The sequence below is a fragment of the Lycium barbarum genome, chromosome 7, assembly GCF_019175385.1.
Source record: "Lycium barbarum isolate Lr01 chromosome 7, ASM1917538v2, whole genome shotgun sequence".
Classification (NCBI taxonomy): domain Eukaryota; kingdom Viridiplantae; phylum Streptophyta; class Magnoliopsida; order Solanales; family Solanaceae; genus Lycium; species Lycium barbarum.
The window spans coordinates 12,194,953-12,214,296 of record NC_083343.1 but is presented as its reverse complement, the minus strand read 5'-3'; the positions used below and the strand labels follow the sequence as shown (position 1 = coordinate 12,214,296).

The window sequence follows — 19,344 nt, the reverse complement described above, 5'->3', positions numbered from 1 at the left end:
ATAACTTATACCCGTTCACATCCTTAGCTTTAGATCCTACCCATTTGGTCTCCTGGATGCAAGCTATATTAATCTTCCTCTCCTTAACAATCTTAACTAGCTCTATGGACTTCCCCGTCAAAGTCCCAATGTTCCAGGACCCTACTCTCAACCTAGACGCTCCCTGACCCCACTTACCCCCTCTAACCCTAGCTCCCGTCCCCGACCGAGAACATGACCCTAGTCTACCATCACTCACTATAGCCACTAAGGGAAATAAAAGCAAATCAAAGATTTATCTAAAACAAACAAGAATCAATACTAAGGCACAATTATCAAGAGACTATATGCAAGTCAAGTTACTATGACAAGAAAGATAGCACTATAAGCTAAAGGAATTGTTATATCCCGCATTTTCGCATGTTCGGAAAATCTGAAATAATTGTGACTTGTAAGAATTAAGGCCATAATTTGATTTTTATTTAATGTATGTGTGTTGACCATGAAATTTGTTGATATGGGAACATGGAGGAAGGTCAAGGGCAAAATAAGAAATTCTAGAAACTAGTTTCGGAAATTTTAAAATAAGACCCGCAACAATTTGGGCCTAAATGAAATGAAAAAAATAATAATAAAAAGAGCCCAATTCATTAGGTATTTGCCGGCCATGTGGAGGAAAAGAGGGGCCCAAGCCCATAAGATTTTAAAAGCCTAGTATTATAAAGGAAAGGGGACTACTCTTCTTCAACATAGTAGAAGTTTCAAGAACAAGAGAGAGAGAGCAAGAACCAAGAGGGGTTCGGCCAACCTACAAAAATAAAAATAAAAATTGGAGCTTTGCTACATAGCTTTTCTTCAAACAAGTATTGCATGTCATTTAGCAACACTAATACACTTCATCAACTGCTTTGCTACATAACGTTCATATACCCCATTTCCCCACGATATATTGAGATCCAAACACATATTCTATACTCACTTACAAATTCAATTAATTATCCAAATTCGGGGTAAACAAGTGTATATATATATAAGCTACTAAATGTAAAAAAATGCTATTAAATTCTGAATTTGGCTCCTAGTTTTTTAATGTACCATAAGTTTAGTATTAAAAATATTAAGGTCAAATCCATAAAATTTAAATCCGCACCTCTTATTCCTTAGAATCACCCGAGCAACCAATTATTTCTTCTTCTTCTTTTATTTCTTACTATTCTCGACATTCGACAATTTATGGTAATTATAATTACTCCAAGTTATGCATAAATGAAAAAGAAAACGTGCAGAAGAAAAAACATTTGGCATACAAGTCCAACTTAAAGTTAGAAACAAACGTAAAATCCAAACCCTTAAGGTAAAGCCTAGCATCTTTCTTTTCCATTTTTAGTTGTTTTTGGATGTCAATTAAAATTTTGAGAGTATCAATCTTTTCCAATTTTACCATTAATTTCCTCAGTGATTTACTGTAGAATAAAATACAAAATGAATATACATAAGTTCTAAAAATACACATACCAAAAGAGTAGGGAAAATAATTTTTTTAAATGTAACTCCATATATCGACGCCCGTATTTGTTGATGTTGAGGGTGGGGTCCAGCTAAGTATGTTACTTGAGTGTGTGGGATGTGGGCTCCATGTTCCCAACAGCCAATCAGATTTTAGGTTTAATTTTAAATTAAAACAGAGAAAAAAAGTTTAAGGGATGTTATGACTTTTGAATAGGATTTATTAGTAATGCGAGCATTTGTTATGTTCACATTATTTTTTATTCACTGATTGATTTGGTGTATTAAAAATAATATGTATTGCATAATTTTAAAAAAAATTATTTGTTTACAAAAATAATGCTGCATACTCTTTAGTTTTGAGGTTTTCAAAGGCAATATAATTTTGTCTTAACAATACTTATGCATGTATCAATAGTTTTGTTATTGTTAATACCAAGATTTGCTAAGTATTAACATACATATGATAATACCAAATAGGGTTAACCCCACAAGGAATTAATAATAGATAAAGCTAGTGCATGTATTATTCTGTCTAATACCTCCTACCAAACGACCTCTAAATTTTATCAGGTCTAACTTTATAAAATATGTACAATCATGTGACATAACAACTAACTAAGGGTGCCTACATATTAAGTAAGGTGAAAGATCCACAATTTAAAAACTATAACACTTAAATTAAAAGTGTAACTTCTGAAAGATGTAACTTTTATGTATACATTATTTTCTCGCTTATATATTAGGATTATGAAATACTAGATCATGTTGAACTCGCAGAGTGTTGGTTGAATCCATCACCTTTGTTCCCTCTATAGTTATTGCAACTTTGAATATCACCTTTGTTCTTATACAAAGGGACCATCATACTCCACCTCTATTCCTCAGGCATCTTCGCCGTCTTAAAAATAACATTAAACAATCCAGTCAACCACTCCAAACTTGCCCTGCCCGCACTCTTCCAAAACTCCCCAGGGATCTCGTCAGAACCAGTAGCTCTTCCCCTGCGCATCCTGCGAACAACACCCTTAACCTCCTCCACCTTTATACTCCTACAATACCCAAAGTCGCGACGCCTCTCAGAGTACTCCAAATCTCCCAACACAATGTCTCTCTCACCTTTCTCGTTCAAGAGTTCATGGAAGTATGACTGTCATCTCCGTCTAATGAGAGCTTCCTCTACCAATACTTTGCCATCCTCGTCCTTGACGCACTTTACTCGATCCAAGTCCCGTGTCTTTCTCTCCCTCACCTTGGCTAGCCTGAACAACTTCTTATCCCCGCCTTTGTCCTCTAGTTCTGCATATAGACGTTCGAAAGCTGCCGTTTTTGCCGTCGAAACTGCCAACTTCGCTTCCTTTCTCGCAATGTTATACCTTTCCCTATTCGTCCGCTTCTCCTCCTCATCTTTTCTGTCTACCAACCTCGCGTACGCCACTTTCTTTGCTTCCACCTTTCCCTGGACTTCTCCATTCCACCACCAATCCCCACGTCGCCTACCACGACGACCTCTCGAGACTCCCAGGACATCTCTAGCTGTTTCCCTAATGCAGCTCGTCGTCCTATCCCACATACTGCTCGCGTCCCCCCTACTCTCCCAAGCCCCCATATCCATCAACTTCTCCCCCATCTCCTGGGCACTCGACAAAGTCAAACTCCCCCACCTGATCCTTGGCAGGTCATTCGCGACCCTCTTCTTCTTCTTCTTCTTCTTCTTCTTCTTCCTCGTAATCCCCAAATCCATCACCAAAAACTTATGTTGGGTCGTAAGGTTCTCACCCGGAATGACCTTGCAGTCTTTACAAAGTCCTTTATCCTCTTTTCTAAGGAGAAAAAAGTCTATCTGCGTCGCAGCCGTCGAACTACGAAAAGTTACCAAGTGCTGCTCCCTCTTCGGGAAACGCGAGTTGGCTACTGCCAATCCAAAGGCTTTAGCGAAATCTAGAGGTGAGACTCCTCCTCCATTCCTGACTCCGAGGACGAAACCTCCATGCTCTTCATCATAACCCCCCGAGGTTGAGCCGATGTGTCCATTGAAATCTTCTCCTATGAATAACTTCTCGGTGGGCGGTATACCTCCCACTACTTCATCCAAATCCTCCCAGAAGCGCTTCTTCTCCTCCTCGTCCAAGCCCGCTTGTGGCGCGTAAGCACTAATAATGTTCAAGGTAAACCCTTCCACAACTAAATTAATCGCCATCATCCGGTCATTGACCCTCCTAACCTCTACGGCCTGGTCCCTTAGCTCACTATCTACTAAAATGCCTACCCCATTCCTATACATTGACTTACCCGAGAACCATAACTTATACCCGTTCACATCCTTAGCTTTAGATCCTACCCATTTGGTCTCCTGGATGCAAGCTATATTAATCTTCCTCTCCTTAAGAATCTTAACTAGCTCTATGGACTTCCCCGTCAAAGTCCCAATGTTCCAGGACCCTACTCTCAACCTAGACGCTCCCTGACCCCACTTACCCCCTCTAACCCTAGCTCCCGTCCCCGACCGAGAACATGACCCTAGTCTACCATCACTCACTATAGCCACTAAGGGAAATAAAAGCAAATCAAAGATTTATCTAAAACAAACAAGAATCAATACTAAGGCACAATTATCAAGAGACTATATGCAAGTCAAGTTACTATGACAAGAAAGATAGCACTATAAGCTAAAGGAATTGTTATATCCCGCATTTTCGCATGTTCGGAAAATCTGAAATAATTGTGACTTGTAAGAATTAAGGCCATAATTTGATTTTTATTTAATGTATGTGTGTTGACCATGAAATTTGTTGATGTGGGAACATGGAGGAAGGTCAAGGGCAAAATGAGAAATTCTAGAAACTAGTTTCGGAAATTTTAAAATAAGACCCGCAACAATTTGGGCCTAAATGAAATGAAAAAAATAGTAATAAAAAGAGCCCAATTCATTAGGTATTTGCCGGCCATGTGGAGGAAAAGAGGGGCCCAAGCCCATAAGATTTTAAAAGCCTAGTATTATAAAGGAAAGGGGACTACTCTTCTTCAACATAGTAGAAGTTTCAAGAACAAGAGAGAGAGAGAGCAAGAACCAAGAGGGGTTCGGCCAACCTACAAAAATAAAAATAAAAATTGGAGCTCAAATCTTTGGTTCAAACTCATCTCTTTTGAATTCCTATTAAGTTGGAAACCCTCTTCAATGTGATACAATTTTGGAGGCAAGAAAGTACATTTTTTACAAAGAGGAGAATTTGGAAAAGGTAAGAATTCTACTCTTTTTGGCTTGGAAGAATTTTATATATATGTTGTAGTATGTGGGAATGAATGTAGAGTATGAAAATTTTGTGTCATGGGTATGTGTGTGTGTGGCCGAAAATGGGTATTGATGAAGTGGAATGATCAAATTTTACTTACTATGTTAATTGTGTTGTAATGGCCTTTTAATGCAAATGGAAGAATTCTAGTTCTAGTTGGCATGAAAAATTTGTTGTTAAGTTGTTGTCGGAAAGTATGTGATGTTATTATAGATTATGTAATTATGAGAATGAAATTGTTAAAGTGCAAATTTTGGTTGTTGTTGATGAAATTGGGAGATGAAAAAAAAAAGTGTGTTGTGAATGTTGTGTCGAAGGTTGGAGATTTCGGATGAATTCTAGTCTTGGTGGGATTTTTGTATGTTTTGTATAATGGTATGAAATGCCTTGAAATGCTCTTGAATGATCTTGAATTGGTAGTGGACATGTAAGCATCGATATCGGCTTGAAAATTCGTGATTGAATTGAATGTTGATGAATTATGTTGGAAAGGAAGGTTACTAATGTGGAATGCGTTTTAAATTGGTTTTTGATGTTATTGGTTTGGTTGTTGGTATTGTTGGTATGGTTGTTGATGAATTTGGCCGAGTTTAATTCTCGGGGATGTTGAATTTACTGGGGGTGCTGCCGAAATTTCGGTAGACAAATACTAATTAGAATTAAAAATTCTAAGTACTAGTAGCTAATTTTTGGGTAATTGATGATATTATTGTAGATATTGGAAAGCCCGAGACTTGAGTCAGGATTTGTTTGGCGAGTGATCGAGATTTGGTAGTGAGCGATCGAGGTATGTGAAGCTTACCGTTCTTCCTTTTGGCATGACCTTTATGCAATAAATGAATGACATATATGTATGCTCCAAAGAAATATTCTACTCCTAGAGCCACTAGGATGACCTATGTCTTTGACCTCCATAAGCTATTCCATATGGCTGGATACATATTTTATGATGTTCAAAGATCCTATTTGTTATGTTCCGAATGTTGTTCGAAAGAAAGAAAAACAAGAAGACTATAGCCTTTGATGAATATTTCGATATGAAAAAAATGGTTTTAAAGTCCCCATTTGATTTGATCCATAATGTCATCCGCAAGTCTCCTAATATGGATATGTGATCCATAATGATGTTCGAAAGTCTTCTAATATGAATGACACTTAAATTTCCAAGTATGACTTATGAAATATTTTCGGTTCGAAAGATTCTAGTTGGTATACTTCCGAATGATGTTCGAAAAGATTTGATATGGCTAAAGTTTTAGATACATATATTTTGGATACATACATATGATCTTAAAGGCTCCGTTTGATTTGCTCCATAGTAATGATTGAAAGTTTCCCTAATATAAATGTCCCTTGAATTTCCGAAAAGAGCTTTTGAAATTCCTTTAGAAACTTCTGTACTTCAAAAGTTTGTAACTTTCGCATACTAACTCCGATTGACCCGAAACTGATTTCTGAGCCTTCGGATGACATAAATATATTTGCCCATCGGGTTTTGAAATTTGTTTATGTATTCATATGCATATGGTTTCCTCACTACTCCGCTCGTGCATACTACTATGATATCGTTCGCCGGATCCCGGGCCGGTTTTGTGATCGTGCGCACTATGTTGTATTCGGGAGTATGATGTGTTACGGTTCCCGAGGCCTCGCCGTAGGGCCGGGTTCCGCTTATATACGGCGTTATGATGTGATATGACATATGATATGTTTTGATATTGTGATATGATATGATGATACGATATGTTCGGGGATTGTACGGAGATTTGAAACCTTCTGGAGTATGATGTGTTGTGGCGCCAGCGTCGGAGTGGCGACCACGTTCCTGAGCTTTATGCATGATTTTTATTTGCATTACTTATGTTTTTAAAACAGGTTTGATATACTGGTTCTGTAACCGCTTCCCATACTCTTTAATTCCGTTCTGATTTGGATTATTGTACCTCATGCTTTACATACTCAGTACATATTTCGCACTGACCCCCTTTCTTCGGGGGCTGCGTTTCATGCCCGCAGGTACAGACGTTTGTTCTGGTGACCCGCCAGTGTAGGATACATTCTGCTACTTTGGAGTGCTCTTTTGACTCGGAGCCCATACTTTTGGTAAAGACCTTTCATGGTATATGTCTCTGTATATATGTATGACTATCTGGGGTACGGCGGGGCCCTGTCCCGTCATATGTTTCTGTTATGTTTTGTAGAGGCCTGTAGTCATCCATGTGGGTCATGGGTCATGTTTGTTCGTTTGTGATTATGATCTGCGTCTTAATGCGGCCCCGTTTACTATTATGGCCGAAACGGCCCATTTTTCTGTATATGTGTATGTATCTGGGGATGTGTATTCCGCCAATCTATTAGATCTAGATATGATGTTTCTGTACGGGCGACCGCTTAAGATGATATTTGTTTTCAGTATTTGCTTAAAATGACGTGTGTTAAGTTTGAATGAATCTTGATATGTCAATCTGGTACGTAAGTCTGTTTGGGTGTCCAAGTAGGGCACCAGTCGCGGCCCACGGGGCTAGGTCGTGACAGGAATAAAGGCAAGAATGTAAAGTCAAGAGTCAAGAATGTGTAGCAGGCAAGATTTAACAAGGTTAAAAGACACATGAATTAATATGAGCCACTAGAGGTACCAACTCCAGGTGAAAACAATTTCAAAACAAAAAAACCTGTTCACCGCCGGAGCACTGTTCACCGCCGGAAACCCACTGGCGGGGGTTTCCAAGTGTAGAAACGAGAAGACAAGAGGCAAAAAAACAAAGAAAAGAAAGAAAAAGAGAAGAGAAGAGAAGAGAGAAGGAGAGAAAAAGAAGAGGGCCTGGCCGGAAAAGTATACCCGCCGGCGGTGGTTCGCTGCCAGGAAGGAGGGGGGTGGGATGGGGGTGGGGTGGGGGTGGGGTGGGGTGGGGAGTTGTTGTACCTGGAAATAAAGTAGAGCATATGAGCTTTTAGTTGTTGTTACAAAATACAAACATACATATTAATTAAATATAAAGACTACCTAAAATTAAAATTAAAATATATGAAATAAAAAAACTTTGTGTAATGATCCAAAGAAAGAACTCCTCTACTCACTCACACTCTGCACTTCTACCTAACGCTGTTACATTCTCTATGCCTTTCAATTAGATCTTCTCGAAGGGATTGAATATGATCCTAAATGGATGCTTATTGAGTTCTGGGGGTATTTGTAATCCTTACAAAGCATGCAGCTTGAAATCCTATGCATCTGCATCGTCACACATCCCGCTGCTGCCTTCCAAGGTTATAGTCGCATGTGCTAGACGTTCACCGGCACCTCATCGGTATTCAAAATCCTGCTCTAATGGATTCAGCTTCCTTGATCTTTCTTCTGCATCATCACTTCTTTTACGTGGTGAATATGGTGGTCTTCCAAATGCTATGCCCTGGTTACCAAGGCGAAGCCAATTGTCCTTTGCCCCTAGAGCATCGAAGGATGTCCCCTATAGTTACAGATTCCCTCCGATGACCAAAAAGCCAAGGTGGTGGTGGAGATCTTTAGCATGCCTCCCTTACTTGATGCCTCTTCACGAGACTTGGATGTATGCTGAGACAGCATATCATCTCCACCCTTTCTTGGAAGATTTTGAGTTTCTGACATACCCTTTCCTGGGAGCTATTGGGAGATTACCGAGCTGGTTTTTAATGGCATACTTCTTTGTTGCTTATCTTGGCGTAGTGAGGAGAAAGGAATGGCCTCATTTCTTTAGGTTTCATGTGGTGATGGGGATGCTACTTGAGATTGCCCTGCAGGTTATTGGGACTATAAGCCGTTGGATGCCACTTGCGGTATACTGGGGCAAGGTGGGCATGCATTTTTGGACCGCTGTCGCATTTGCCTATCGGTTCACAGTTTTAGAGTCCATGAGATGCGCACTTGCTGGGATGTATGCTGACATTCCATTTGTATGTGATGCAGCTTATATTCAAATACCTTATGATTAATGAAGCCAACATATAGGGAGTACTAGGATGAATCATGTTTCTTATGCCTTTTTGATGGAACATTGAGGCTGGGTGTAACTGAATTTTAAACTTTCAATGGTCACTGCCTCTTGTCAATTTATACTAGTGCTGTTCTTTCCTCTCCAAAAAAAAAAAAAAAAAAAAAAAAAAAAACTTTGGGGCAGTACTTGCATTTTGCCCTCAATTCTCCCATTTTATTAAAAAAACTTTGTGTAATGATCCCAAACTTTAGATGTTTTTCTATCATTATCCCCAAGGCTAGGTCTCGACTACAAGGAGTTGTTCTTTTCTGCTTGTTAGGAGGATTACCCACGGAGGAAGTATTAGGGCATTACCATGTGCTTGAGTTGCAGCAAATGCTGATGTTACTGAAGTATCTTTTATAGGAATCTCCAAATCTACAACCTCTATCCTTTTCATATGAAAAATATTAGAAGTTTAGGACCCATTCAGACAAGAAAAAAGAAAGGTATAAATTCGAAAAAAAAAAAAAACAACCTAAAATCAAATGGCTGACAAAGAAAGGTTAAAAATTTAAGTTAAAGACATTAGAATCTGACGTGAGCTTCTGTTAGTAGGTTTACACTTAACACTTAAAAATGTTACAAGACTTAAAGACATGAGCTTGGACATATTATTAAAAACACGGGCCTTAAATAATCATGTGAAATAAGTAGACCAAAAATCAAATAAATGATTAAAGGTATAAAATATTTAAAATTATTTATGAAAAACTAATATTATACATATAAATAATTATAAAATTTATGTATATAATTTATCGGTTTGGTTCAGTTATTTTTTAATAGAACCATAACCAAACCAAATATTATCGGTTTTTAAAATTTAAAACTAAATCAAACCAAACCAAAGCAAATGTCGGTTTTTTTTTTTCGGTTTGGTTTTGATTTTAACCAAACCGTGAACAGCCCTAGCTGAGTATACAAAAGGACCACAATTTTACAACATGCTTTCACAAATTGATTTGCTGGCAAAACAATTAAAACAAAATCAGTTTCTGCTGCAAAGGAAAAGCAGTTTCCAAAATAACCATTTTTCATCCTCCCTCTTCAGTCTGTCAACTCCATTTTAAAATGTGAAACCCCACCTCAAGTTTGGGAAATGATTTTTTTTTAATTAATTGCTAATTCAGTTTTTGTGATTTTAATTAGCATAAATTAAGGTTGTTCAAAATAGAGTCGTTAGGGAAAAAGGGCAATATCTAGCCCAGATTATTAAACGGAGTGCAGAATATAATTAACCATTTAGCAAACCATAAGGGCAACGTTAGACATTTTCATTTTTTTTTTTAATTTATGATTTTTAAATGATTTCATTAGATGAGTTGGAAAATAGGGCAAATGTGTGAAGTCCGCAACTTAAATAATCCAAAAAGTGACGAAAGGTACCAAAATATCCCACTAAAAAAAAGTTACCAAAATGCCTTTTGCACACTAAATTAGTGCGCATTACCTCTTTAATAAAACTGCCAGCCCTTTATTCAAAAAATAATTTTGAAATTCACGTTTTTTTTCCCTATTTTGACTAAAGATTAGTTATGTTTAAAAACACCGGAATATCAATATTATATATAGAACCTGATATCTTTTTCTGCGAACAATAATGTAGGCTCAACGCATCAAGTATACCTATACGTTTGGATCGTCGTTTTAGGGGTTGTAAAGTGCCCCGAAGTAAGTTTTGTTTGTTTGGAAACTTGTTATCTTTAGGTTTAAGTGTTTTATTTTATAGGGTTTTGATTAATTTAGGACGTTGTACAAGTTATTATTAAACGACAATAAAAACTAAGATAACTAATTATCATTAAGAAAATAATACTAAAAAAATATATAATATTAACATAAAATGTACGTTTTATTTACAAATACACAATCTCTATCCCTCTAGGTCCCAAAATGTGAGCTTCAGGAGATGACTCAATCTCAACAGGAGACGGGTCCACAGGCGCAGAAAAATGAATCTGAAATAACATATAAACAATTTAGTTTAGATTTATGTTAAACTAAACAAGGTATTACATATAAACAATTAATAAATACATTATTTTATTGTAAAAAATCAAACATGTGTGTCGATAGGCTCCTGAGATGGCTGGCTAGAGGGCTCATGAGCTGGCTCCTCAGCGGTCTCCTGAGTGGGCCCCGGAGCCGGAGATGTAGATCGTGCCGGAGCCGGAGACGGGTCCACAGGCGTAGAAGAATGAACCTGAAATAACATATAAACAATTTAGTTTAGTTTTATGCTAAACTAAACATAAAATAACATACAAACAATTAATAGAATACATTATTTTATTGAAAAAAATCAAACCTGTGTGTCGACGGACTCTTGACATGGCTGGTGTGAGGACTCCTGAGATGGCTCCTAAGCAGTCGCCTGAGCGGGCCTCGGAGCCGGAGACATGTCGAACTTCTCGAATAAGTAATCGAAGTCCAGTTTCGTGCCACCCTGTAGATCACGAGCTGGCCGCTCACCCTGTGGATGACGAACTGGCGGCTGTGCAGGCGATGGCCAGAACATGTGATCTAAAAATAAATTCAGCGTATATACATGTGTCGACGGATGCTCGGAAGTCGACGGCCGGTAAGAAGTCGACGGCGGCAGGCTGGAGCTGGAATTGGTGTATGGTCGTCAGGCTTATCTACTAGACCACGACCTCCTCTGGCCCCACCCCCTCTGTGAACGGGCCCTCTGGCCCTACCACCTCGGCCACCAGCCCCTCTGCCCCTACCCTCTCGATCACCAGCCTCTCTGGCATGACCAAGACCACCCGCTGCTTGATGCGGGACCTCTGGAACAGGATAGTCGAGACGTCCGAGCTCCTCGGCTTGTAGCATACCACCCTCGGCTAGCTGAACTATCCGCGCTGCACATCCCGCTGTCTCGGGGGCATCCATATGGTCCAAGCTCTCCCATCGCATCCTCTGTACGGTCCGTAGCTACATTTGTTTGCAAATAATTGAATAAATTTGTAACGTAATACATAAAATGATTAATTAAGTTTAAGACTAATAAAACTTATCAACGCCTCATACTGTCTAGCGGGTGCTGAATTTCCTCGACCATCTGCACGAGGCCTTGCGGGGTTGCCAATCAAGCTGCGAGTAATCCACGAGTACAACTGCATATGCCTCTGGACCGGAGTCGCATGTAAGACCACCGTTAGCGTCCCTACCTTCTGATCCCAACGGTGGAGCTGGAGCTGCATAAAGGCCCGCCATGCATCAGTGACTGCCACACGCTCGTCCCGTGTATAATGGTCGTGCTCCCAAGTAGCCTGCTCAGGTAAATTCTGTATATGGCCGAACTGTCGTAAGACGCTGTCGAGCACGTGATCCTCAACGATATCCAAATGTATCAACGGACACCGCGACCTCCACGAGGGCTCTCCAGCCTTACAAAACGCCGGTAGCTGATTCAAAATCTGATCATACGACGTCCATGTAAAAGCCTGTAAAAAGAATTGAATTAGTTAACAATAAAAGACTAAAATAGTAAAAAAAAAATAGCATACTAATGTTAAATAAAAAAAACTCACCGTGTCCAACGTCATACGATCTTGCTGATCCCTGAACGGGAGAATACTGTGGTGCGTATCCACATCTCGGATAACGCCTCTTGTCCATCTCCGCGCGTATGACATCACCTCAACAATATAGTCGAGCGGAGGGTTAGTAGCTATAGGCTGAAAAAGTCCCATCCTAGTCCACACCCATATATGAAAGGGTCATTAAAAAATATATTTTATAAGGATGTTCATTTCAAAAAGCTATATTTAGAATAAAATTACACACTTAAATATAGTACCTGAAGGAGCGGGCAAAATGCAGCGACATCGGTCCTCGCACCCATAGACGATCGATAGAATCCTCGATACATGAAAGACAGAACAACAGCGCCCTAACTGTAACATCTCAACTCGCTCAGATGCTCCAGAAACAACAAATACCTCAAGGTCATATGGGAACCCTATGTGTTCGGGAACAGTTTGCCCCCGAATATGACGAGAAGGTACAGATGAGCACGTCAGTCAACATCCACATGAGGTGTGTCCTCTGTAATCAGATACTCCATGTCTACAAGGCGCAAGTGAGTGAAGAGGGAATGCATCGACAGCCGCCTAGTCAGCTCCTACCGATACGACGACATCTGCTGAGGCTCCTCAATATACAAAGCGCCCCCCATCTACATGGAGACTGTAAATTACCTCCACGTCCTAAAGGGTGATGGTGTCCTCACCAGTGCGGAGATGAAATGTATGGGTCTCCGGTCGCCATCGCTTAATCATGGCCGTCACAAGAGCCCTATCATGCTGTACGTGACCAACAGCGACGCAATGGTAGATACCGCCCTGATATAATATATCTAAGATGCGAGGATGTGGGGGCCGAGCTGATAAAATATCCCATGCTTATTCCATAAATCTGGGACGGACCAAGCGGGTGGGATTTACATCTAAATCTCATACTAGCTGGGACCTATGCTGCTGCTGTAGATGAAGTACCTCTGGCTCGAAGGGCCCCGGATGAAGTGGGACGGGATCCATGGAGGTGTCGTATCTGTTTTACGCATTTTTAATTAATCATTAACATGTAATATTAATTATGTAATCTTTTATCGAAAACTATACTAAGGATATTAAGGTTTAACTAAGGATGTTCAATTATACTAACTAACTAAGAATTTAACGGGAAATAATATTAATTATCTAAATTTGCGAATTAATAATTGTTAATTAATTATTATACTAACTACAATTAACTAACTAATATAATATTAATGCTATTTTAAATTTTAAACTAAGGATGTTCAGACCTAACCTAAGAATTAAATATAATTAACTAACAGATATAATCTTAGGGATATAAAGGGTTAACTAAGGATGTTCAAACCTAAACTAAGGATGTTCAGACCTAAGCCAAGGATGTTCAATTATACTAACTAACTAAGACTTTAACGGAAAATTATATTCACTATCTAAATTAGTGAATTAATAATTGTTAATTAATTATTATACTAACTATCTAACTAATATTATATTAATGCTATTTTAAATCTTAAACTAAGGATGTTCAAACCTAACCTAAGGATTAAATATAATTAACTAAGAAATATAATCTTAAGGATATTAAGGTTTAACTAAGAATGTTCAATTATACTAACTAACTAAGACTTTAACGGGAAATTATATTAACTATCTAAAATTTCTAATTTCTAATTGTTAATTAATTATTATACTCACTACAATTAGATAACTAATATTAATAAATGCTATTTTAAATCTTAAACTAAGGATGTTCAAACCTAACCTAAGGATTAAATACATTTAACTAACAAATATTATCTTAAGGATGTTAAGGTTTAACTAAGGACGTTCAAACCTAAACTAAGGATGTTCAAACCTTAACAATTAGCTAGCAAACAATTGGCAAATAATTAATAAATAGTTAACAAATAATTAACAAATAAATAATTAATTAATGAAACTATTAACAAATATTTAATAACTAATTAATAAATAATTAACAAATAAACAATTAGCTAATCTGACAATTAAGAAATACTAAATAAATAATCAAAAAATAAAAAATTAGTTAACAAACAATTAAGAATTAATTAATAAAAAAATTAACAATTAAATAATTACCTAACAAACAATTAACAATTAATTAATAAAAAAAAAATTAAAAAGGGCAGTGGACTGGCCATTTGCGCACAAAAAAAGTGCGTAATATTTTTTTTTTCGTAATACGCAACTATTACACAACAATCATGCTTAGAATAATAATATACTCTGTATTTAATAATGTAATACAAAATGCGTAGTGAAATACCTAGATTGAAGGTGGTTTTTAGTTTTTGAAATCGAGTTTTATGCTGCTTTATTTTGAAATCAAAGCTTTGAAACTTGTTCCTTTCCTTGAATACACCAAGAATATTGACTTTTGGGTTAAAAAATAACACGAAAATGATGTTTTTAAAAGGTGGGGACCACTGTTTTTCAAAGGTTCGTCGTTTTTTCTTTAACAATGGTAGGGGACAGTCGGGGTGGGGAAGATGGTGGGGACGAATATTAAAGAGGTATTGCGCACTAATTTAGTGCGCAAAAGGCAATTTGGTAACTCTTTTTTTACCGGGATATTTTGATACCTTTTGTCACTTTTTGGGTTATTTAAGTTGCGGACTCCAAATGTGTGCACTTAACATCGAGTGCAAGGTTGACCCACACTTTACTACTATATATATGGAACGATACAAGGGCTTTTGTAGTCCTCGCAAAAGTTTCAATTTAATATCAAATTTTTCCATTAATTACTTTTAGGTCCTAATCTTATTTTTTGAATTTAAATTTACCTTTTATTCTTATGGTCTACATTTCAAAACCAGCCGAACTCCTATATTATTTCTCCTTTTACTTTCCTCTATTGATCTTATCTATTAACCTACAAATAATCATTTCTTCGCTAGATATTCTTGCTTCTTGTTGCTCTCTCATTTTTTTCCTTTTTCATTTGTTGCTTATTATTCTCCTTCTTTTTTTTTCACTCTTGTTGGTTCGTTTGTTATAAAGTTTTACATGTAGACATTTCTTTTACTTTATATTCGCATTATGAAATTTGAGAATTTCTTAAAGTTCTTTTACTTACGTATAGGCATTTCTTTTACTTTATATTTATATTTTATTATGTGTTTAACAAGATTTGTACTAAAATGATTTTCAAGTATAGTTTTAAAAATTACATAATTTTTTGGTCTATTTTATCTAAATTTTTTGTTATTTTATAAAATCAAGAAATAATTAATTATTTTTTTGCCTTTACCCTTACTATGATAAAATACGGAGAGAGATTAATGTAGTGAAAGAATATATATATATATATATATATATATATATATATATATATATATATATATATATATATATATATATATATATATATATATATATATATATATAATTTAGTTAAATTATCTTTTTAGTTAAAACTACAAGAATTTAATATTAAGTGAATAAAAAAATTATGTTTTTTACGTCGCCTTTGAAATATCCATTATTTATTAAAAATACAGAAAGTAAAATTTCTTATGTGATGCCATATGGTGTTGAAATGAAGACAATATTATCAGTCAAGACTAGGTTATCTTTAAAACCTCTTCTTTGGTTAACAAAAATTAATCCTTTTAAGTATAAAGTATATGAAGAATTTTTTTTTTTATTCTTGAGGTTCATTTTAAAAAATGTAGGTTATTTCTTGAATTTCTCCTAAAGCTAAGGTTCAAAATTTAACTAGCATAAACCCTTGACACAAAATAATGAGTGAAAATTAAATAAATATCAAAACAAATCGATTTTTATCTCTAAATAAAATCACACGCTTGCAAATTCACAAAAATACGAAAGTATTTCTCAATTTGTGATCTTTGCAAGTTATAATTATCATACTTTATCATCTTAGCATAGCATATCGAATCACTTGTGTCCATTTGAGATTTGCTCATTTTTCAACTTAAATTTTATCCTCATAAATAAAATTTTCGTTAAAAACCATCTAATTGTGTGTTGAAGAAAGTTTAATAATTATAAAACTTATCAATAAGATATCATTAACCTGCAAATGCATTAAATTAGTTATGCAGTAGAAAAATGTGACACGTACGTTATATTTATTTAATAATTTCTTTTTCATAGTGTGAGTTAAGCCCGAGCCTGCTGTAACTAGTAAGACATATAATACCAAAGTTAGACCTTTTGGCAAACTAAAATGCACTTTTGAACCTTTTCCTTTTTCTTTCAAAAATATTCTCCCTAAAGTGATTTAACAATGATATGAAGAGATATGTAGATAATTCGGCCAGGAAATTTACCTTGGGTTATTAAATTGTTTGCAACTTTTTAGTTTTATATTTGATGGAGAAAAAATATATTAGATCAGACATATTTAAGATGGTTAATTGATAAATTTATGTGATAATCTACACTAACTTCATCAACTCATATTTTTAATTTCAACATTGGATAAAAAGGAGCGAGACGGAAAATGAGAGAATTTTCAAGATAGTGAACCATTGGAAAAAAAAAAAATCTACTATCAGTTACCATTCACCTCAAAGAACTTTTTTTTTTTTTTTGGTAGAACTTCAAAGAATATATTACATGAGTGTAAATTAAAGAAATTACTTTGAACAGAAAAAAAAAAAAAAAGAAGAAGCTATAGAGCCCGTTTGGCTTGGCTTATAAGCTGTTTTGAGCTTTTTTGAGTGTTTGACTGACCAGCTTATAAGCCATTTTGTGCTTAAAATAAGCCCAAAAAAATAAGCCATTTTGTGCTTAAAATAAGCACAAAAAAATAAGTTGGGATAGGCTAATTTTTTTTTTGTGGCTAATAAGCTGTTTTCAGCTTATAAACTATTTTTTTTAAGCTAAATCAAACGGGCCCATAATCCCATAATATAATGTTAAATCAAATGAGCAAAAATGGACGGCGAGTGAGATTTACTTTAGTAATATGTTGCTACCGCTTGTACTATTTATACCAGTGACGGAGTCAGATTTTGCGATAAGGGATTTAAAATATGAAGAAGTAAACGCACGAAGAAGCCCAAAAGGGGTTCAACATATATTATCTAATGCATAAAAAATAATTTTAACAATGTACAAATAGTGTAATTTTTCACCGGAGGAGTTGGGATAAACCCCCTTAGCCATATGTGGCTCCGCCCGTGATTTATACTAATCTATAGATTAAAATTAAGTTTAAGTCACGATAAAGGGTAAATGAAAATAAGATTGATGTTTCTGAACAAGTGGGAAAAAAAACGATTAATAAAAAGGACATATAATTGAGCGATGGAGTTCATACATATGAACAATGTGAATGGTGTCAGCGTGGTACACTGCTCCTTTGATTTAACAAAGGAAAATCTTAGATGGGAATGATAAGATGTTTCTACTGAAGTTCGACAAAAAATTATTTATGTATTTGGACGACAAAAAATTATTTATGTATTTGGTCCCATTCTTTGTACCATCACACGTGGGATGGGTCTATCTTTCAGTTTCTGTTGGTAAATATTTATTCGCATTGGGTGTTTGTATCCGACAGTTCAATTATTGTGGTTAAGTAAATTTATGAAGTGAAACTATGAATAATTATTTATAATTAAGTATTAAAAATCTATATGCAAACACAATTCATGGATCTATTTATTTGATATAAGTACTCGGTGCGGTTATATTTTTACCTTTCTTTTCCTCCTCGTTTATTATTTTGGATTTTTTTTTTAATTATCAAAGGGTTACAATGGGCAATTGGATGAGTTTATATGTCATATCAGGCGTTTGTAACTTAAGGTTAGCTAAACTATTGAAAGATTGGAGTAAAAAAAAAAAGACTATTTTTTCACTTAATCTTGCTATATTCCAAAAGTGGAAAGTAAAGTTGGAATGATTACAAGGGCAATTCGCAGGAATGCCCTTATTTCAGGGTGGTCTTTAATTTTTGCCCTTCGTTAGAACTAGTTGGTTTAGGGTTCGAACCCCCGCTCAGTCAAAAATTTTAAAAAAAATTCAGAGGGCAGAGTTTGGATTTGCAAGGCAGAATTTTGTACGATTCGGGCAGAGTTTCAACTCTACCTTAAGGCAAAATCAGAATTTTACAAACCTGCCAAAGCAAATGAATGCTATAGCAAACTTTGTGCATCTTAGTAAATTAAACTACGAGGATAACCATACCTGCTCATTGACTTCATTTGACTGAATTAGCACCGCAGCATATTGCTTCTGGAAAGGCTCTGAGTCTTTAAGAAAACTATCCTGCTCTTTTGATTTTCCAACACATCATCATTCATGCGCCTCAACTCTGAAACCACTGCATCCTACAAGTTCAACCCAATGTCAGGTAAACTTCTGCCTCGGTAGAATTTGAAGGCAAAATTCTTCATTGCGAATTTAAACCTCTACCTTAGAATTTTTTTTTTTACTTTGTTGGGGGTTCGAATCCAAAACAGGCGAAGGGCAAAAATTAAAGACCTCCAATTTGAGGGACAAAAATTAAAGACCCCCCCAAAAGAAGGACAATACGCGCAAAAAAATGATTATCTAGTAGAAACTTACTCGCACATCATGTTAATATAAAAGCAATAAAGAGAAAATAATATTTTTCACCCACGTCTATCACCTAACCATGGTTAAGTACTATGTGTTTTGATTTCATTTTTAACTATTAATGTTAAATACATTATTTGATTTGGTGTAAATAAAAATGGGAAAATGACCTAATAATACTAGTTAAGACTCTATATTACAAATTTTTCCTTATTTACAAAACATACCAACTTAATTACAAAACATAACGGATTTGAAAAAATTAAAAGCCCATCCTTCCCTTCCCCTTCTCTAATCTGCCCAGATCTGTAAAAAAAACAACCGACCCTTTCCTTCCCCTTCTCTATCACAATCAGCTCAGATCTGGAAAAAAAATAGCTCGCCGATGCTTTGTTTCATCCGTGCTTTCCGGAAAGCCCCGCCCCAATTATGAAATCCTTCGACCAATAA

At 36.1% G+C, this 19,344-nt stretch overlaps 1 protein-coding gene across 1 annotated transcript; it reads left to right on the top strand.

Moving 5' to 3' along the window:
- The first annotated feature begins 7,840 nt into the window (after window positions 1–7,840).
- LOC132603139 (protein TIC 20-I, chloroplastic-like) lies at window positions 7,841–8,887 on the top strand. Its single transcript, XM_060316057.1, has one exon. It carries the CDS (start codon window positions 7,932–7,934, stop codon window positions 8,745–8,747), a length of 816 nt encoding a protein of 271 aa, XP_060172040.1. The 5' UTR covers window positions 7,841–7,931; the 3' UTR covers window positions 8,748–8,887.
- The last annotated feature ends 10,457 nt before the right edge of the window (window positions 8,888–19,344 follow it).

What these genes read in the sequence shown, in the direction of transcription:
- LOC132603139 (XM_060316057.1), top strand. Translation starts at nt 7,932, where the DNA reads ATGATCCTAAATGGATGCTTATTGAGTTCTGGGGGTATTTGTAATCCT.